The sequence below is a fragment of the Eschrichtius robustus genome, chromosome 14, assembly GCF_028021215.1.
Source record: "Eschrichtius robustus isolate mEscRob2 chromosome 14, mEscRob2.pri, whole genome shotgun sequence".
In the NCBI taxonomy this organism is placed as follows: Eukaryota; Metazoa; Chordata; class Mammalia; order Artiodactyla; family Eschrichtiidae; genus Eschrichtius; species Eschrichtius robustus.
The window spans coordinates 87,418,874-87,441,427 of NC_090837.1; the positions used below are offsets into that span (position 1 = coordinate 87,418,874).

The 22,554-nt window shown below is 43.1% G+C and overlaps 1 protein-coding gene across 1 annotated transcript in view; it reads right to left on the minus strand.

The window, feature by feature from the left end:
• Positions 1–10,636, minus strand: part of KDSR (3-ketodihydrosphingosine reductase) — a 35,948-nt gene extending 25,312 nt beyond the window's left edge. The window contains exons 1-3 of the mRNA XM_068562896.1: positions 10,399–10,636; positions 5,263–5,352; positions 3,194–3,250 (exon numbers count right to left, since the gene is read on the minus strand). Of these exons, the coding sequence (XP_068418997.1) occupies positions 3,194–3,250; positions 5,263–5,352; positions 10,399–10,506 (255 nt within the window). The 5' untranslated portion in view covers positions 10,507–10,636. The remainder of the gene's footprint in view (positions 1–3,193; positions 3,251–5,262; positions 5,353–10,398) is intronic.
• Positions 10,637–22,554: the final 11,918 nt, after the last annotated feature.

Sequence of the window (22,554 nt, forward strand, 5' to 3'; positions counted from 1 at the left end):
TACAAACCTGGCCATGTTTAGGGATGCACAGCACAGAGGGATGGTGGGAAGAGCTCAGCCATTTAGTCTTTGAGAAGGAAGGAAGGGAGGGAGGGAGGGAAGGAGGGGAGGGAGGGAGGGAAGGAGGGGAGGGAAGGAGGGGAGAGAAGGGAGGGAGGGAGGGAGGGAGGAGAGGGAAAAGGGGGAAAAAGCATGTATCTCGGTGCTTACTTTGTTTGGGGTATGTATGTATTTATGTATTTATTTATCTATCTATCTATTTATTTATTTGGCTGCGCTGGGTCTTAGTTGCGGCATGCGGGATCTTTTTTAGTCGCGGCATGCACGTGGGATCTAGTTCCCTGACCAGGGATTGAACCCAGGCCCCCTGCATTGGGAGTGTGGAGTCTTAGCCACTGGACCACCAGGGGAGTCCCTCGGTGCTTACTTTGATAGAAATTTATGAAATAGAAATTAAGAACACTAATGGGGACAGTGGGCTACTGTTTTAACTTTCCTTTTCAGACAATGTTTTCAAATCAGAGCTTACGCCTCCGACATAGGAAATGTTCTATGTTCCCAGGGAGGTCACTGAGAGAAGCAGAAGGGTGTTTGCAGTTTCTCAGCCTTTCCATGGTTTCCTCCCTGTTGAGACTGGCCGCCAAGCTAAGAGGCAGACAGAGTGTGTGTGTACGAAAGGGCGCACACACCCATGATAGGCACCCAGGTGCAGTTGCAAGTCCAAGGCCGTGTGATGCGGTGGGAAGAACAGGTGCAGCACTGGGGAAGCCGGGGTTCGAATCCTGTCCCTTCATTCACCAGCTGAGCGGAACCCGAGTCGTTTGCAGTGGTCTCACCTGTACGGTAACAGTGTCACAGGCTAGTGACGAGCAAGATCCCTTCCAGCTCTAAGAAGCCACGATGTGAGAAGTGAGGCCAAAGGGTTGGATAAAAAGAGCCCCGTTGCCTTAGGACCGATACATCAGGCAGGAAGTTGTATTTAATGCAAGAAGGAACCCCATCCTAATGGTCTAAATTCCTATGAAAAGGAAACAAGCCCCTTCACAAACGTAACCTGGAATATTCCAGACTAGAGGGCTTGTCCTTGAATTTTATCCCATCATCGTACAGAAGACATTTTTTAAAAAAGAGAGTAGGAGTCATACAATTAATTTTAAACATGCCTTTTCATACAGTATTAGATCATTTACTGTGAATGAAACCTATACCACAGGTCAGTGACATTTCAAAAAAAAATGTTTACAAACTACCTGGAAAAAGAATGTCCCCAAGGCACTGCTTTTGCTAAGAGGAGTAACAAGCCAGCTCTGGGCCCAGTGGCAGGACCGCGCTCCCACTTGCCCAGCCCAGGCCGGATGATCTTCGCCTTCCTTGATGTGCAAGTCAAGAACTTTCCACGTGACCTGAAGCCTTCTGATAGATGAAGGAGTGGGAATAATGAGGAAGAAGCCCAGAGCAGAGATGGTGCTAGCAGCAGGCGTGACTGGCCTTCAGCCAGGACCTTTCAGATCTGTGGTCCCGGATGATGTTTCATTCTCTATCAGAAGTTACAGGGATATTAAAAAAAACAAAAAACTGGGGAGATTTGCTGAGCTGGCAGCTTGCCAATGTTTGTGGGCTTCAGAGAAGGGGATACAGGCAGAGGCCACGGTACTAGAGAAAAACTCACATACGTGCACAAAGAGAGGTGGATGAAGATTTTTATGTGCAGCATAGAATGCAAAAGAAAAAAAAAATACAAGTAGCCAACAAGAGGCAACAGATTAAATAAACTCTGGGGTACTCAATATTATGCCACAGCAGTTTTAAAAGATGAGGCCGACTTATTTATATTGACATGCAAAGTTCTCTAATATATTCTTGTGGGAAGAAAAGAGGCAATTAAAACTACAGTGAAACACCATTTAAAACTCATCAGAAAGGCAAAAACTAGAAAGTCTGCCAATACCAAGCGTTGGCAAAGAGTCAACGACCACTACTGGTGAGAGTGTAAACACTTTGGTGATGCATACGCTCAACTCAGCAATTCCATTTCTAGGTATATTCCATTCTTGCACAAGTGCACAAAGAGATAAACTTCAGTAATAGCAAGAAACAAAGCAAACTAACAAGAAAACTGGAAACAACCTAAATATCCACCAACAGTAGAACTGATGAATGGAAGGTAGTCTATACATACAAGAAAACACTAGACAGCAGGAAAAAAAAAAAAAAAAAAGAATGAACTACTACTTTATACAGCAACAGAGAGGAATCTGAACAATAGTATCAGGTGAAGAAATAAAGTTGCATGAGAGTACACAAAGAATGATGTCATAGAAACCTAGAGAGAGAAAGTAGGTTAGTGATTGCCTAGGGCTAGGAGGGGGTTGGGAGAGAACAGGGAGTGACTGTTAATGAATATGGACTTTCTTTACGGGACGATGAAAGTACTATACAACTGATTCTGGTGATAACTGTGCAACTCTGTGGATAAGCTAAAAACCACTGAATTGTACACCTTAAATCAGTGCATTTTATGGTATGTGAATTATATCTCAATAAAGCTATCAAAATAAGAATGATGCCATAGAGTTCAAAAAGAGGCAGAAGTAAACAATACTCTTCTTAGTGTCACATGCACTTATGGTCAAATTATTTTTAAAAAGCAATGGAAGAAGTAACACAAAAATCAAGTTGGGGGCTGCCTGCCTCTAGGAATGAGACAGGAAGATGAGGCTGATGGCGGGGACAGAGGAGCCTTCGGGGGCCCTGGTAAATGCCGTTTCTTAAGCTGGCGATCAGTGTGTGGCTATCAATTTATTATTACGTTTTATACTAAAATACACATTGTATATATACACATTCCATTTTATTCATCAAAAAATTCCACAACCAAAAAAAAATTTTAATACCTCCTTTCCCTTAATTTAAATAAATATTGAAATGAAATCATTTTCTAGGAAAGCATTCTGTTATTTGATCATTTGTGTGTGAGTGTGTGTTAGAGTCTATACGTTGTTTTTGGTAATAACATGAAATCCTAGACAATTCAAATAATTTCATCTTTTTAAAGACAGCCTAATATGTATTTTAATTAGGAAAAGCTTACGTGCTTTCAGTGAACTATTCACAGTTGAAGTACCTCTTCTTTTCCTCTGCACACCTGTGTTGATTAGTATAGAAAATGCGTCATGAGGACAGTGATTTTTACCTGTTTATCATTAATAGAGTGTTTTTCGATTTCTTTCTTTGCCTGCAACAGTTTGTCCTGAAAGTAACAGAGAACAATTAATTCTACTGATTGTCTACTTGTCCACTTGTTTGTTTAAAAGGAGAGAAAAAGCAATTATTTGTACAAGGATTTATTAAATGCCAAAAAACACGCAGGACAGCACCCATATTGCAGAGCTATGGTGGACACACAGCTGTAACGTATGCTAAGCTATGACTAAGTGAAAGCAAGTCTTTAAATTCATTGCAGAGAAAGATAATAATAAAAATTAATGAACCTCAAAATCCCTATTATCAGTATTAATTGCTAAGGGTCACCCTATCAATTCTAATAAATGTTTTAATTTGACGTCACTTAGATATGAAACAAGAACAACCATACTGATATGCAGTGCTTCCCAAACTTAAGGGTACATGTGATTCCATGCCAAGAATGCTTTCCTACGAGATCGTCCAATGTTTTCCTCCTCTACTAAAAAGCAAATATAGTCAAAATCAGTTTTTAGACGGACTAGGTAAACCTATGCCTGGATACTTTCAAAGATACTCTGAGGACAAGCAAAGCTAACCCATGTAATTGTGTAATTCTTCCAAGGTGTCAATGCTGCTTGTTTTAGTCATTTTCAAGAAGACAGAGATCGGTTTACAGTGCCTTAATTTGCTATAAAAGCTGAAATTTAAATACATCATGACAGCAGAGAAGAACAAAAGGAGGGCGGAATCCTTCTGAAAGACAAGTGGGTTTTCTAAACAAGAATGCGACTATAATAAAATTATATTATTCTATTAATAAAGATGTACACCACCTGACTTTGCCAAAATCAGAAGAGAAAATTACATTAGAAAATAAAGACTTTCTCAGTGCCAGAAGGCTCATTCACCTCCAGCAATGCCAGAACCACAGAATGAGCTTCTGAGCGCCTGAAATGCTGGCCTCCCTGCCTCGCTTTTCATCTGCCTTTTGTCAAATATCAGCATTGTTTAAATCTCACAAAATGCCATTTTATCACAGTCGTGCTTTCAGTCACGGAAGGTGGTTTCAATGCCAAAGCAGGTGCGTTGTTGGAGGGGTCAGGGGATAAATAAAAGGTAGCTAATTCTGCCTTTCTTCATTTTGAAAAGAAATGATGGACGCCCAAGCCTAATTCTGTGTCATTATTTGCACATCTCCCCCGGGCCCTCCGTGACCTGCCATCCCCACTGGGCCCTGCTCAGCTGGGCAACCCTACCTGGCAGCCACCGCAGTACCACCCTCCTTGTTCCCAGGTGAAGCCAAAACCCCCAATCAACGATGCCGCCCTGGAGCGCCCACTCTCTCCATCATCCCTCCCTTCCTTTCTTCATCCAACAAAGATGTCTGGAGCACCCACTATGACCCAAGCAATTAGGCCAAGCACAGAACGACAGCATTGGGCAGGACAGCCGTGGTCCTTCCCCCGCCCATAGAGCAAGGGGACGCCATGACTGCTCGTGGGAATACAGTGTCACTGCTCTGGGCTCTGGCAAGAATAACAGACACTTAAAAAAAAAAAAAGAAAGAAAAACAGACCTTGTGACTCGGCACAGAAAGACACATGTTTTGCTAAACTCCTGGGGAAGAGTGAGATTCCCCTGCAGGGTCTGGGTTTCACTAGAGATGGAGATCATGTCATAAGCAAATTATAGAGAAACATCTACATGCCATCCTTCAGGACTCAGGAACCAGCCCCACGATGGCCGCTGTCAGCACCTCTGGGGAGGTGGCGGCCCCCCGGCTTCCTGTGGCCAGGTGTGCGCTTAACTAGGTTTTGGCCGCTCCTAGGTCTGCAGTGTCCATGATGTTGCCTAAGAGGTGCTGGCACTGAAAAAATATTTGTGGATCTAACCTCACTTCAGCCAAGAAGTCTTTGTCCCAAACACAAGAAATAACCAGTGGTTCAGGAATCACACCTCCAACCACAGACGTGAGCGATTTCCCCACAGGTGTGAACACTCTGACGGTCGCATAGCCTCTGTGAATAATGGAACGTTGAATTAGTAGGTGAATAGTAATGAACCTAGAAGACTTACCTCATTTCGTGCAACCAGAGTTATAAAAGCTCCTTGTTTATAGCACTCGATAGCAATGCACTTTCCGATGCCACTGGAGCCTCCTGTAACCTAAAAGCAGAAATTAAGAAATCTTAGCACTTGAAATTTCCCTTCTGTGGGAAGTTTATTTAAAATAACTATGATGGGCTCTAAAACCCAACCTACAGGAAGTAAATCTTCAGCTATTATAGCATCTTCATCCCAGACCTAATGAATGGAGTTTAAGTGCAAACATGAAAAGATTACACTGTCAGCGGGGCCTGCATTGTTTCCAGTACTGAGCTATCAATTGCACACCTAAGGTATTTTTCTGAGTTCACTGTGGTGGGGGTGGGGGGACGAGAGGGGAAAGTGCCCTGTACATCTAGCTAATAAACAATACATTAGTCTGATCATTCGAAAAGACACATGCACCCCTATGTTCACAGCAGCACTATTTACAATAGCCAAGACATGGAAACAACCTAAACATCCATGAATGGATAAAGAAGATGTGGTATGTATATACAATGGAATACTACTCAGCCATAGAAAAGAAAGAAAGAATGCCATTTACAGCAACATGGATGGATGCAGAGATTATCATACTAAGTGAAGTAAGCCAGACAGAAAAAACAAATATCATATGATATCGCTATATGTGGAATCTAAAATATGACACAAATGCAACTATCTATGAAACAGAAACAGACTCACAAACACAGAGAACAGACCTGTGGTTGCCAAGGGGGAGGGGGGTGGGGGAGGAATGGATTGGGAGTTTGGGATTAGCAGGTGCAAACTATTATATACAGAATGAATAAACAAGAAGGCCCTACTGTACGGCACAGGGAACTATATTCAATATTCTGTGATAAACCGTAATGGAAAAAAACATGAAAAATTTTGCTGTACAGGAAGAATTAACATCGTAAGTCAACTATACTTCAATAAAATAAATTAAAAAGTAAAAATAAAAAAAAAATGCACTAGTCTGCCTTTGAGTCCAAACCCAACTGAACCATTTCTTTACTACACATCTCCTATGCATGACCAGCTCCACAGGAGATGAAAAGAATAATCACTCGCACATACTTAACGATATTTTAAATAACTGCTTATTATAAAGTAATACAGGATCACATGGAAATACTGAAAAGTAAAGCTTTTCTTCTTGCACTAGTCTAACCCTCACCATCTATAGCTCAGCCATACTGGCTGTCTTTTGGTTCTATGCTCTCTCCAACCACAGGACCTTTGCACATTCTATTTTCCCTTCCAGGAATGCTCTCCTCCCCTCTTTTCATCTAACTGGCATCGATTCACCCATTAAATCTCAGCTCTACCTCACTACCTCAGGAAAGCCTTCATGGACTGCCCTCTACCCCACCGCAGCCCACTTTTCAGCACTGCATCCTTTTTTTCTTTGCTTTACATCACTCCATAATCAAACAGCCATGCCTTTACTTGTGTGATTATTTGATTCACAACCATCTCTTCCATTACCACCCCATAAACTCCATAAAAATACCAACTCTATTTTGGCTCCCCACTGTATTCCTAGCGCTTAGTACAGTGCCTGGCATATAGGAAGGATTCAATATATATTTTATTTAATAATACGAATGTAACATTATCTTTCTAGTCATTTTCCCTATACACATCATATAACATGGGCCAGGGGAGTAGGGGGCCTGGATTTGTCAGGTGAGGGGGGAAAGCAAGTGTCAGAGAGGCAATTGTCCTTACACGCTTTTGCATCCTACTCTAAAAAACATTATATTGTAATGTCTGAGGTTAAACTACTAAAAGGTTAAAAAACTAAAAGGCTTTACAATAGTCCATTAAACAGTCGTATCAAAACATATTTAACTATTTCTCTATAGTTAGACATTTAGATTATTTTGAATATTTTACTGTTAGATATAAATCATGCTGTAAAGAACATCTCCGACCAATTGATCTCATGATTTTAAAATCATCATGACACCCTCCTACACAATGTACCTATGTCCATGGGATGCCCCTACTTTCTCTTGAGCCTCAACTTCTCACTAATGAAGGGATTTCTTTGGGAAAATTAACCAATTATCTACCGGTTACTGTAAAAATATACCTGCTGCCCCAGCTAGCAGTTGCCTCTGAGGACCTCTTTGCTATTGAAATATTTCATGGGTAGTTTTGGCTTATTAATTTTCACCAGATATTCCAATTCCATAGTAATTAGCAAGATCCCTAAAAATGTCCTTGGCTGTTTCATGATGTTGTTCCTGCTGCCTAGAGGTCCCTCCACTCAACATCTCCCACACAGCTGCATTTCCAAATCCTACCTAACTTGCAGAGGCCAGTTCCAACGTCTCCTCCTCCAAGAATTTTTTCCGGACTCTGTCCCTCTGTCCTGTCCTTTGCCTGTCACTTTCTACCTCGTGCAGTTACTTCTGTACCTGCCTTAGCTCCCTCGCCAGACTCTAAGTTCCCCAACAACAAGCACCAAGTCCAACTTATCTCCCTCATTCCTAGCACAGCACTTTGCATAAGCAGTTGCTAAATAAATACTTGTCTACATTAATTTGCAAAATGGTGTACGATGCCATTTCCCTGAAAAAAAATACAATGCCAAAAAAAACTTGTAAGTAAAATTTCCCTATTTGTTATTCAATGAATTGATAGAAGCTGAAGTGATGAGGTTATTGAGAAAATTTATATGCTCTGAAGTGCCATGTAGATGCCAGCTATTCTGATTATTGCTGGCTTTTTTCTAGACTGTAATAGGTAAGCGAGCTATGTAAAATTACTGCACAGCAAAGAACAGGGTTAACCTTATGAGATCTGTCCATAAAAACAAGAATAAGACTTCAACTTTTGGGTCAGGGTTCATGGGAAACTGACCTTCTAGGCCAAGCCAGCTAATTCATAGACGGTATCTAAGAATATATATAAGTCCATCTAGACTATGTTACTCTTGAATGGTATAAGAAAACATAAGAGATTTTCCTAATGGCTGAGAAAAATGGTAAATATGTATTGAGTTGCCCAGCCATTGGTAAATTGAGATGTGAGACCCTAAGGATAACAGTTTAATTCCTTTCTTTGTCACTCCCTCTTACTGTTCATTGCAAATATTGTTTTAAATGTTACTATCTCTTTAATCGCACCATATACCTCTTACTGAGGGCAACAGAAGGGGTGCTTTGCTGCAAGGACAGCTACTCCCACCCACCTCTCCAAACGGGAGGACTTGATTTTCTAGTCCTCACCAAGTCAATTAAACAGCTTTTTTTAAAAAGACAGCTGATTTAAATAAGTATATACTGTGTTAAGACTTGCTGAATAGGTTTACCACTGTAATTAGAGAGATAACACTAGTTAATCAGAATTGCTCTAAAAACAAAACAAGTTATGACCTAAGCCTGCTCATGCTTCCCCATCAGCAAGACGTTCTAAACACTGGCCCCTTTTCTAACACGACTGGGTCTAGTCGTAACAAATCTCAAGAAAAAGAATTACACTTTCACTCTTTTTATGACATTAAAAAAGAAGACAGATGGTGACATCATGTGAATTATTCATGCCATCCTCACATTATTTATAGTGGCATATTAAAACGGGATGGTGAAAATAAGAAATTCTTCGGGATCTACCCCAGCAGATGCGTTTATTATCTTATCTACGGCCTGCAGAAGCATGATGGGGCTGGTAGGACCAGAGTCAACGTCAACTGAAAGTCCCTTATAAACACTGAATGAAATTTTTCATTACTGCTTTGACTTGCCATTTTTACAAGTTATGCTCTGCAAACACCACTTCTGAAAAATCCAACTTTTAAAGCCACGCTTTTGAGGCAGAAGTCTTCTTGCAGATGTGACACTTTCAGACTTTAGCGTGATTGTAAAATTTTGCTCCTCTCACCCTCTCTAATGAATTTACACTCACTTCCTCCTCTATCTTCCACATCAGAAATAGCAGGAGTTGGAAAAACACTAATAGTTTTCTGAGAGAAATTAAAGAAAATATATGTCCCCATTCACAAACTCTGTCCCGATTTAAAGCACACTAAAAGCAATGACCATTCCATCCCATCCCAGTTCAGTGAAGAGGCTCGGATTTTAGCGGAGACACCCATATGTCACCTCTGGCACCAGGAGGATTTGCACTGCCAGCTTAGTAACTAATTTTGCTTATTCATAACCTCCCGCCTCAATGTCCCCGGGGGTTGTGAGAAAATCAAGTAAGAAAACGGACCAGAAAGCCACAGCAAAATGTGACGTGCTGGGCGTAGGTAAGAAGGCATTCCCTCTGTTTAAGAAAGGTGCCCCACCTGCAGAAAAGGGATCCTTGAAGACATGAGCTTCTGGTAAGAAACAAACCAAATCCATCCACATCCCCTTCATTCCTAAAGCACTAACTAGCCAGGTCGTTCGGCTCATCCCTCTGACTCCAAAACGATGGCAGAGGATTGCACTGGGACAGCAGTCAGCCGACCCCAGGCTGAGCTCACAAGAGACAGGCAGTGTAGACTGGACAGAAGCGACCCAACACCGCTAGCCAGGACTGCCAGCCCACCGGGTTTAAAGCAATCCCACCCCCCACCCCCAGGTGAGTCACTTCCTGGATTCCTTTGGCAACTGTCACTCGCACAGGCCACCTTCCAGTTCCCAGCTGCCTCGGCGGGTCCTGGAGGCTGGGACCCGGTTCCCCCCTGCCCGCCTCCTTGCGACCCCGCCGGGACCGCGCGCCTCGCCCGGCGTCGCCACCGACCGCGGTGTCCTTGGCAAAGTTTCTCAGCCTCTCTGTTCTTCAGTTGACTCATCGGGAAACCCGAGGACAAAAATATCCAGATCCCAGGGATGCCCCGGGGATTAACGAGCGCCTCCCGAGCCCCTGCAGTGCGGGGACCCAGCTCGCTGGCGCTGCCCGCGCCGCCCCGCTCTCCGGCCCCGGGAGGAGCCGGAGGCAGCGGAGGGCGGGTCCCCGAGGCCCTCCGAACAGACAGTGCCGGGGCGGACGGCGGCAAGTGACCCTCCATTTGGGAAAGGGGACGTCGGCGGCCCGGCCTGAGTCGCGGACCGGCGCGCCGGGGTTCGGGGCGGCCGAGCGGGCCGGGAGGCGGCGGCGCAGCAACAGGAGGCCACTCACCACCACATGCGCCCCGGGCAGGGCGAGGGGCTTGGGGCTGATGAGCGGAGACACCATGTAGAGCAGCAGCACGAACGCCACGAGGAAGGCGGCCGCCAGCAGCAGCATCGCTCGGCCGAGGCCGGGGCCTGGGGCGGGCGGCGCAGGCACAGGCGCGCAGGGCTCCGCTGCGCCGGCGATCACGCGCGGCCGCGCGCAGTGGGAGCCCGGTGTTTGGGTTCGCGGCGCGGGGCGGGGCGGCGGCCAGAGGGGAAGAGGCGGAGCCTCCGAAGGGCGCGACCGCGGGGGGCGGTGCTTCCAGTGGCTAGAGGGCCGCGGCCGCCGCCCAATGGAGCGGAGGGTGCCTTGGGGTCCCCGAGCTCCGAGCGTCGGGATGGGGTCCCGCACCCTCCGCCGGCGAGATGGGCTGCCTCGAGCGCGCAGCGGACGGGGCCCGGGCGGCGCCCCCCCGGCGCGCCTCTGGGTGACGCTCGCGGCTGGTGGCGAGGGTGCTTCTTAGGACCGCGGAGAGCGGGCGCCGGGCCTTCCCGAACCGCGCTCCCGGGGGCCGGGCCGCTCCGCGCTGTGGCTCCGGGTGCCGTCCGCCCGAGGCCGGAGGAGGCGGGTCGGAGCTTTCTAAGCCCCGGTTCCGGGATGTCGGCACCTCGTTAGTGTATGGAAGGCCGGGGATCGAGCTCTGAAATCCCGGGCTCCATTTCATATTTTCTTGGCGTACTTAGAAAATGGTCACAGCCCACTTTCGCTTTGCAGAGGACCGGGAAAGCTTTAACGTGGAGTTTTTTAAATCGCCCAGATCATTCAGTTTCGTTGAGCTCAGAGTTCATCTTCTTTACCAAGGCAGGGTTTAAAAAAGAAAAAAAGCTTTTTGAGATCTAATTTGCACACCAGACAATTCGCCCATTTAAAGTGCATAGGTAATGGGTTCTGGTATAGTCAGGGTTGTGCAACTGTCACCACTGTCAATTTTGGAACATTTAGTTACACCCCCCAAACGCGCACACAAATCCTTACCCATTCACAGTCACCCCCAGTTCCTCCCCATCCTGGCCCGGCCCTAGGTAATCACTAATCTTTCCGTCTCTATAGATTTGCCTATCCTGGATATTTCATATAAGTGGAATTATAGAATGTGTAGCCTTTTGTGTCTGGTTTCTTTCACTTAGCATAATGTTTTCAAGGTTCATCATGTGGTACAATGTATCAGTACTTCATGCTTTTTGTGACCAAATTATATTCCATTCTGTGGACACACCACATTTCATTTATCCATTCATCAATTGGTGGACCTTTAGGTTGTTTCCGCTTTTTAGCTACTATGAATAATGCTGCTGTGAGCATAAACGTTCATGTATAAGTTTTTCATTTCTCTTGGGTATATACCTAGGAGTGGAATCGCTGGATCTTCTAGTAACTGTTTTACCAGAACTGCCAGACTTTAACAAAGCAGCTGCACAATTTTACGGTCCCCACCAACTGTATATAAGGGTTCCAGTTTCTCCACATCCCTACCAACACTTGCTATCATTTGTCTTTTTAATTATAGCCTCCATACTGGGTGTAAAGTGACATTTCATTATGGTTTTGGTTTGCATAAGGCACGTATTTTTGTTTGCTTGCTTGCTTTTCCTTTTTGAAGTTATTTTTAGAAATCCTAAGGAGCTCGGGAACAAAGGAATTGATCTGAGTTTTCCTTCTTTCTTAACTTATTGCCCAGAATTAGCCAGATTGCAAGATTTGAGGGCACAGTCCCCAAGACTTCTGACATCAATTGCAAGTTTGGAGGAGGGGCTCCCAAGCCACCCTCAAGTTTGATAATTTGCTAGAAGGACTCAGAGAGCTCACTGAGAGCTGTTTTACTCATGGTTATGGTTTACGAGTGTCAGCCAAGGGAGGAAGTGCACAGGGCAAAGTCTGGAGAGCTCCAGCTGTGAGCCTCCCAGCACTGGGGTGTGGCAGGATCCATGGAGTGGTGCCAACCAGGGCAGCTCACCAGGGCAGCTTCTCTGGCATTCAGAGTTTATACTGGGGCTTCATTATTAGGCATGATTGATTGATTGCCCATGTGGCTAAAGGCAGAGTCCAGGTCAGCTGATAATGCATGACAGGAGACTTCCACCTAAATCACATGACCGGTCTTTCTGGCATGACCACCCTAAAATCCAGTTTGGCCAGCCCTCATCTAAACAAGGACACTTCTAGCAGGTCTGAGATGGAATACCTCCAAGAAGCCAACGGCAAAGGCCAGACCTTCTCCTGGGGCAAGGCCATCCATCCAAAGCTCTTCTACCACAAAACAAATATATGCCTAACATTTGAAGGAGGCAGTGTGGAGTAGGAGGTTCTTAATTCAATTTCCCAACAGATTTGACCATCAATATCAGTATTGCAATCTTGCTGCTAAGACGATGCCAGTGTTAGCATCTTACCGAGGTGTGAGTAGTAGACAGAACCTGAAAAATAAGAGTCAAAAGATAGCAGCACATTTGCTAGAGTTCCACTCAGTCATCAACAACTGGTCAAGCTTAGCCTATCATTCAACCAAAATGTCTCCCAAAGCAATGCCACTCAGGTTTGCAGGTTTCCATTCGACTCTATGCGTTTCCCAAAACAGGAGTGATCTTCACCCATCCAGACATCTTCTAATTGAGCTCTCTTCAGAGACTGTATCATCTCTTGCTCTGAGCCTCCTTCAAGGCATTTATGTAGCGTTGGATTTTCCTTGTCACATAATCTGTTTATTTATTCCTTTCCCCTTGGCTACCATTTCTCCTTCTATTTGTGATTTACTTTTACTCAAACTTCTCCCCATTGGAAAGGATGTTATGTGCAGCCTAGCACTCTGCTGTTCTGGATTGCTGGCACGAATACTAGTCTAGAAAAATCCTCCTCTCAGTCCACTCCTACTCATGATATAGGGCAGGGTGACAGAGGCACACAGCTAGTGGGCTTTGCCAACCACTAGGCAATACAACTGCATTCATGATCAATCCCAACTGTGTCAGGTAGAGTGAAGGCAAAATTCACTCATCAGCCTCTTAGGAATTCTGGTGTAAAGGTTTAAAAGTATAGTTAAAATGTCTTGCTTGGGGATCATCCCTGATTCCAGCATCCACAGTTGGAGCCCTGGTCCTTGGGACCACTGCATCAGGCACAAAAATAAGAAAGTTGAGGCAATGTGGAGAAAAAAGAGAGAAGTGTAGTCGTACCACCATCTTGTTTCCATGGAAAGAACTGCAGAGGCATAGCAGCATTCTCCCCCGCCCCTTCTCCTCTGGAACCCCCAGAAAAGTGGAGAAATCTACCTACTGGGGGCCCTTTCTTGGTTTTCCTCGTGGTAAGTGTCAGCACACACTCATGAAGGCATGTAAATCTGCCCCTCCGCCCCCATTTGAGACTACAAACGTTTCAATTGCCTGTTCCAGTTCTCTATTAGACCTTTACTCTGAGGATGGTACGCAGCGTGGTACATCCGTCTGATGTGATAGCTCCTTGCCCATCGTTGGACATTATGGGCTTATTTTTACTTTTTTTTCCATTTAAAAAAACTTTTAATTTATTTTATTTTATTGGACACTATGGGTTTAGTATAAAGTGTGTTCTTTGATCTGAAGAAATGTAACTTGGAAGTCCAAATTCATGCAATATCTTCTGGTCCAGTCCTTTTATAGCATTTTGAGCATTTGCATCTACCTCTGGGCATGCAAAGCCCAGTCCAGAGTATGTCTATTCCTGTCAAGACCCATTTGTAGCCTTCCAGGGCTACCAGCATCAGTCCAAACACCAGCTCTGTGTTGAGCCTTCCCCCCTGGAGAATCTACCCCATAGCCATCTGCAGCCCCTGCCATTCTTGTTGGCAGATCAAAAAAAAAAAAGTTCTTATTGGCATTTTGTGCCCCAGAGGGTACAAGAGGACAATGTCAGATTCATCCCATCTCTGAGCTGCTGCCCCCCAGTACCCACTCATTTCAGGTACCCAGGTGGCCACCTCAAGTGGGCACACCAGGATATCCACTTGCTGGTTCCAATCACCTTCTGATCCTAGAAGGAGGTTCTTCTAATGAACAGTGACATGCTCTACTTTAACATACCCCTTAAACTCCCACAGTGATTTCCCCAGGGCCATGCCCCCTACAGGCATCTCTTTAATGGGCCAGTTTTCTGTTGCCCTTCTACCCAGCCACATGGCTAGGACGTTAGCCGCTGCCTATGAGTTGGTTTCAAAACCCAAATCTAGGGACTCACAGCAGGTAACTCAGCCCACCAAGCTGATGTTTTCATCTTTTTCAATCAGAGTTGTAGCCTTTCCAACGCGATGCTGTCTACTCACCTTGAAACTGCCATCCATAAACCAAACAGCTCCTTTTTGGTCAATAGAGAGCTACTCAGACGGCACTGCCCAGGTAACTACAGGTTCAGCCATTCCTCAAGTGGTTCCAAAGTCGGTCCTAGGGCGAAAGAGTCTACCTGCTTGTGAACACATGTGCACCTCTTTACATTCCCCTGGTCCGTGTGCCTGCAAAACCAGTTCCATTTTCTTATGGAACCCTTCTGGGCACTGCCTTCTCCATTAGAGTGTTTCTTTAACATCACCCAAGACAACATGTGTATTTCAGGTTTCAAGATTATTTTATGTACTTCTGTCATTGGGGCAGTTTCCATTAATGTCCAATTGCAAGCTAGTAATTGCCCCTTAAATGGCAATTCTCTGGTCTAAAATCTCAGCAGCCATTGACAGGTGGTGCTCACAGCCTTTTGCCATAAGCCCCAGTCTGAGTAAAGATTCCAGGATTTCTTTCAAATGGTCTTATGGATAAGATCTAGCAATATTTCCAGATGAGGAATATATGCACCTCCAAAATTCAAATAAACCAAGTAGACACCAGTCTTACAACACGTTTTGTCAACCAGGTATCCCATACTGGTTTTTTTTTTTTTTTGAGGGGGGTGTGCCCCGCGCGGCTCGTAGAATCTTAGTTCCCAGACCAGGGATCGAACCTGGGCCACCGGCAGTAGAAGCATGGAGTCCTAAACACTGGACCGCCAGGGAATTTCTTCCCATACTGTTTAAAATTAACAGCCTGTGTGGGCTCAGGCAATGGTATTGGTTCCCATTTAGCCTGGTCAATCAATATTGAAGGGCAGATTTACCTGCCTTCTGATTTACAGTGCGAGGTAGGGGAAGCTTTCCCCAATCAGACACAAAATCCATCCCCATAGTACATTCACGTAAAGGAGACACAACCACTTTACATAGAGTCTGCCCCAACATTCCAATTTTCATCCAACCTTTCACCTTAATTCTGTCAACCTCTGCAGCCCCATCGCCTCTCACCCGAACTGTAGAACTGTAGTCTGTGTTGGGACTTCACCAACAGGTTTTAGAACCACCTAAATGTCCATCAGTGAATGAATGGATAAAGAAAATGTGGTAAATGTATAAAATGGAGTATTAGTCAGTCTTAAGAAATAAGGACATCCTGCCAGTTGTGATAACATGAATGAAGCTGGAGGACATTACACTAAGTGATATATGAAAAGATTCCACGGAAACTTTGCGACGCAGAAAGACAAATATTACATGGTCTCACGTATACATGGAATCTAAAAGAAAAAAAAAAAATCCAAACTCAAAGTAACAGAGAGCAAAATGGTGGTTACCAGAGTCTGGATGTGGGGGAAAGGGGAGATTAAAATTTTTAAAAAAAGAAAAAGAAAAGAGAGACAGTAGAATGGTGGTTTCCAGGGGCTGGGGGAGGAGGTCATGGAGAGTCACGTTTTCATGGGTACAGAGTTTCAGTTGTGCAAGATTAAAAGAATTCTGGAAATGAAGATGGTGATGGTTGCACAACAATATGAATGTACTTCATACCATCAAACTGTTCACTTAAAAATGATTGGTAGTAAATTTCATGTTATGTGTATTTTATCACCATAAAAAAATTTGGAAAAAGTCAGTTCTCCCCAAACTGATATACTGTCTCAATGTACTTCCTATCAAAATCCCAGCAAGATTTTTTTTTGTAGCTATAGACAAGATTATTCTAAAATTTATATTAAAAGGTAAAGAAACTAGAATAGCTAAAGCATAAAAAAAAAAAAAGTGGGAGGAATCAGTCTACCTGATTTCAAGACTTATTATTTAGCTACAGTAATAAAGACAGTGTGGTATTGGCAGAGGGAGATATACATAGGTCAATGGAAGCCAGAAACAGACCCACACTAATACACCCAACTGGTTTTTGACAAAGGTGCAAAAGCAGTTTGATGGAGGAAAGGTAGCCTTTTCAAGAAATAGTGCTGGCAGGGAGATCAGCTCAGTGTTTTATGACCACCTAGAGGAGTGGGATAGGGAGGGTGGGAGGGAGGCGCAAGAGGGAGGGGATATGGGGATATATGTATATGTATAGCTGATTCACTTTGTTATACAGCAACAACTAACACAACAATGTAAAGCAATTATACTCCAATAAAGATATTAAAAAAAAAAAAGTAATGGTGCTGAGAAAATTGGACATCCATCGACAAAGAAAGGAAACTCGACCTCAACTTTACAGCTTCTGCAAAAATTAACTCAGGTGGTGTGATGGTTAATTTTATGTGTTGGCTTGATTAGACCACCAGGTGCCCAGATATTTGGTCAAAAGTTATTCTGGGAACTTCTGGGAGGGTGTATTTAATGAGACAAACATTTAAATCAGTAAACTGAGTAAAGCAGATGGCCCTCCCCAATGGGGGTGGGTCTCATCCAATCCATTGAAGGCCTAGATAGAACCAAAAGGCTGACCCTCCCCCAAGGAAGAGATCATTATTCCTGTCTGATGACCTTTGAACTGGAACATTGCCTATTTTTCTTGCCTTTGGACTTGAGTTGAAACACTGGCTCTTCTTAGGTCTCCAGCTTGCCAACTTACCATGCAGATCTTGGGATTTGCCAGCTTCCATAATCACGGGAGCCAACTTCTTATATTTTATTTACATGTACATGTATATACATATCTTCTATCTGTTCTGTTTCTCTGGAGAGCCCTAATACAGAAGGGATCATGAACTTAAATGTAGAACTATAGAAAAAAAACACTGGATTTAAAAGAATGAAGACTTTGGTCAATCAGGAAAAAAAAAATCAGGTCCTTTGTTTAAAAAGGAAATCAGGCTAGTCTCAGATTTCTCCACAGTGACACTGAACATGAGAGAACAATAATACATCTATAAGATCCTCAAGGAAGGAATGTTGAGCCAAGGTTTTCTATCCAGCTAATCTGTATTTCACCCGTTGAACATGTAATAATTAAGGAAATATTTTTCCCATGAGTGCTTCTTGAGAAAAGTGTTAAGGCTATTATCTTAGTCTGTTTGGGCAGCTATAACAGAATACCATAGACTGGGTGGCTTATAAACAACAGAAATCTATTTCTCACATTTCTAGAGGCTGGCAAGTCCAAGATCAAGGCACTGGCAGATTGAGTGTTTGATAAGAGTTCACTTCCTGGTTCACAGATGTGTCTTTTCACCGTGTCCTCACCTGGAGGAAGGGGGAAGAGAGCTCTCTAGGGTGTCTTCAGTGAGGGCCCTTATCCCGTTCATGAGGCCATAATCACCTCTCAAAGACCCCACCTTCAAATACCATCATGTTGGGCCTTAGGATTTAACACATGAGTTTGGGAGACACAAACATTCAGCTTATAGCAGGAACTTCAACTGGTCAAAAGATGACTGAGAAAAGTAAAGTAAAAGGACTGTCTTTTGAGAATTTGGCAAATGAATATGTCTAACTGTAGAACGAAGACTAAAACAAATGTATGGTCTAGGGTAAAGATGGTATACAAATGTTATACACCTTAACAATGTAGAAATAATAAAAGAAACATGTTTTGGGAGGGGAAGGAGGAAACACGTGGAAGGTAGGGTGACTTTACTAATTGCCTCATTTATACCTGACGTCCAAATATACTGGTTAAAATTGACAAATCAAGTAATAGAAGTATAAATATTTACCACTATAAAGGTAAACATTAAGAAATATATTATTGACTTAAATCAGGTGAGTTGGGAAGGAAGCAGTATACAAATTTTATTGCTGCTTATGGTGAAGGATTAACAGATCCTATCAAAGGAAGCAGATATGGGGCTAAATAAGGTCTAATTATAGAGGCAAACAACTATACTACAAACTATCCTAATGAGAGGTTAGTTAAAAAGGCAGAGGGAAAAATAACACTACCACTCTTTACAGATGATGATTACGTTCTCTGCTGCCTTCCACAGCAAGTGCTGTTTCCGAGTCTCGAGAATTCCCCATGTTATGCAGGACCGATCGGCAACCATCAGGCAGTACTGCCCTTTTCACTCTTAGCTGAGACCAGTGCTTCTCAAATTGTGTTGAATGTCCAGGTTCCTTTTTTATTTCCTTTCTGTTGCAAACCAGTTAGAAAAATGAAATGAAAACAAACCAAAACAAAGACATGCAAAATATAGTCTTTAACGATTTACTATTAAAGTCAACAGACTTAAAAATACATTAAATAAATATTATCTGAACAAACAGAGAGAAAAAGAATGACACAACTGTATAGGCTGTTCATAGAAAGTATGCATAGGGACTTCCCTGGGTTGAGAGTCCGCCTGCCAATGCAGGGGACATGGGTTCGAGCCCTGGTCAAGGAAGACCCCCACGTGCTGCGGAGCAACAAAGCCCGTGCGCCACGACTACTGAGCCTGGGCTCTAGAGCCCGTGAGCCACAACTACTGAAGCCCGTGTGCCTGGAGTCCATGCTCCGCCACAATGAGAAGCATGCGCACCGCATGGAAGAGTAGCCCCCGCTCGCCACAACTAGAGAAAGCCTGCGAGCAGCAACAGAAGACCCAGTGCAGCCACAAATAAATAAATAAAAATAAATAAATCTATAAAAAATTATTTAAAAAAAGAAAGTATGCATAAAAGTGGTTAATATAGAGAATTATTTTTGCAACAAACTATATTTTCCAAAGATGGCTGCCATGATATCTCCAATCCATGTGTTCTTTTATAATGTGACCTTGATGCTCATTCCACTGAGTGGTGGGGTCTGTGTCCCCTTCCCTTGAACCTGGGTGGACCTTTGCGACCGCCTTGACCAATGGACTGTGGCAGAGGTGACACTGCGGGCCTTATAATTATAGCTTTGAAAAGGCCATGTAGCTTCTCCCTGGTTTTCTTGGGACAGTCGCCCTTGCATTTGATCCATTGTCCTTGAGTAAGCTCAAGCAGTCTGTGGATAGGTCCATGCAAACAAGAACTGAGGCCTCCGGCCCACAGTCCAGTTGACTCCCAGCCAGTAGCTGACGCCAACTTGACAGCCGTGTGAATAAGCCATTTTCAAAGTGTATCCTCCGTCCCCCAGTGACAATGCATGGAGCCCTAACCGTATGGCAGATTCATGAGCAAAATAAATGGTTGCGGTTGTTTTGAACCACTGAGTTGTGGAGTTATAACTGGTGACAGAAGTAACAGATAACTGAAACACTATTACACTGGCAGCTTTCTATTATTTTGCTTTCATAACAAAATTGAGTGAAATAGCAGTGACTCATATTACATGCCTATAATCACACTATGCAGCATTTTTATCGTGAGAAATGAGCTTTCTTCTTTCTTGTTAAGTGTTATAGGTTGAGTTATCAACAATGCAACTCATAAGGGATAATGTTTACCAAAGCTATTTGAAGGTTTTGTTTTAATACATGCTGCATTAATAAGCTAGATACTAAAGGGCAAATGTTGTAGATTCCATTTATATGAGATACTTAGAATAGGCAAATTCACAGAGAAAGAAAATAGAATAGTGGTTATCAGGGGCTGGAGGGAGGAGAGAATGGGGAGTTATTTAATGGGCAGAGAGTCTGTCTGGGTGAAAAGTTCTGGAAATAGTGTTGATGGTTCTGCAACATTGTGAATGTACTTAATGCCACTGAATTGTACACCTAAAAATATTAAAAAATGGTAAATTTTATGTTATGTATATTTTACCACAATAAAAAAAACGCTCACTTCATAAAACTTAGAAAATAAGAAAATAAAGAAAAAATGTTTAATTAGTAATTCTACAACTCAGAGAGAGTTGTTCTTAGCTCTAGACTTTCCTCTAGACACCTTCTTGGGATGACCTCACGATATGTGGCAGGGTTATTAAGATAATTTTTTCTATTTTCTCTTCCCTTGTTCGAAGATAGCGGGCTTTCTTCGTATTTTGTAAACAGGCAAAAACATAATCTCCTGTACAATATTTTCCTTTCTTCTGGCTCCCCCTACCAACAAATCCTAATCTCTCATGTCACTAAAGAGATTAAGCTAAATACCTTTGAGAGCAACGGGAGAAAAAGGAGATTTTGCAGGCTACCGGCAGGAATGGGGACAGATTTTTCACCTCACATCTGAGGGTTGGAGTGACTGGCTCCCCCCAGTGGCCAAACTTCAAACAGGGTGGCACTAAGATTTTCAGCTTCAGCGAAGATTCTCTCCTGCGTCACTAGTGCGGAAGGGGATAGCAGTGGGACGTCTATGGACTTGAATAATAAAAATGTCAGCAACACTGTTGGACTGGAGATTTATCTCCTGTTCTGAGCACTATGTAAGCCTTTTGGACTTTAGAACAAGCCTTGGAGGAAGAGGTCTAATAAAGACTAACAGTGATTTTCCTGACAGCACAGTAGATTTAGGTTTGATTTAATGATAATGTAGAAATATGATATTTTAGTCTACTGGAGTTTGTGAACGGAAATTTAGACTCGCCATTAGCGAGTTCCCATAATTGCAACATCCCCTAAAGTAACAGGAAAATTTGTCAACGTGTTTTCTCTACTTTGTAGCCAAACGTATAGCAGAAGGAATCTGTGAGAACTAATGTTCTGCCTCTCAGAGGAAAGGGGTGTGTGTGTGTGTGTGTGTGTGTGTGTGTGTGTGTGTGTGTGTGTACTTTTATATAGATTCTAGACATATCGCCTTGGAGATTAACGGCTGTTGAGAGCAGACAGCCATACTCACTGGCCAGGGCTGTGCCCACAATATACCCGTTGTTAACCATTTTTATCATCGCCCTTCCCACTTTCATGTGGCTGCTACCAATTTCTTCCATTTTCAGTTTTAAAGTTTTTATTTCATAACCTAGAGTTCCTTTGATACTTTGTAATCACTTTTTAATATGGAATGTTTAAAGGCTTCTATAAAATTGTCAGTGGATTCTTAAAGGAATTATTTATGGTCTAAGACATCATGCATTGCAATTAAGTACACGAAAGCCTTTTAATGTTGCAACGTATGATGTCTTAGGCCATAAATAATTCTTTTAAGAATCCACTGACAATTTTATAGAAGTCTCTGGGAAAATAGGATATAAGGCTTAAGAGTTTTGGCAACTTTCCAAGATACAACTATTCCCATATCAAGAATACCTACATTCAAATGCTTTGTCATTTCAGCCAGAATGGTGATCACTTGTATACAGTAAGCACGGTTCCATGACCTTGTTCATAGATAATTCGTGGGTCTGTGTTAAGTGCTTGGGAAATATCAAGATCAGTCAGTGATGGATTCTACCACTACATGTTTTTAAAGTTGGCTCTTAAATTTCATCTCCTCCAGAAATGATCTTTAATCCTTCAGTCCTAGTTATTTACTTAGTCACATTTGCTTTTTGTGGGGCTGTGAATGTGTGTATGTGCAATTTCAAAATAAGTTGCAGACATCATGGGACTCTTGTCTCTCATCCCTGTATGTCCGTAATTCAGGATGTATCACCTGAAAATAAGGGCCCCAGAAACACCAGTATAACCACAATACCATTATCACACCCAAGACAATAGCAATTCCATATTATCTGATATCTAGTTTGTATTCATATTTCTTCAATTATATCCAAATTGTTTTTTTACAGCTGTTTTTTCCTCAAATCAGGATCCAAATCAAGGTTCTCACATTGCATTAAGTTATTGGGTTATGTGTCTTCAGTTTCTTTTAATCCAGGAAAGTCCTTCAACCTTTTATTTATTTTTTGTTTAATGACATTGACTTTTTGGAGAGACCAGGCCAGTTGTCTAGCAGATGTTCACATTCTCTTTGGACTGATTGGTTCCTCATGATGTTATTTATTTCCCTCTCCCCTGAATTTTCTGTAACCAGCA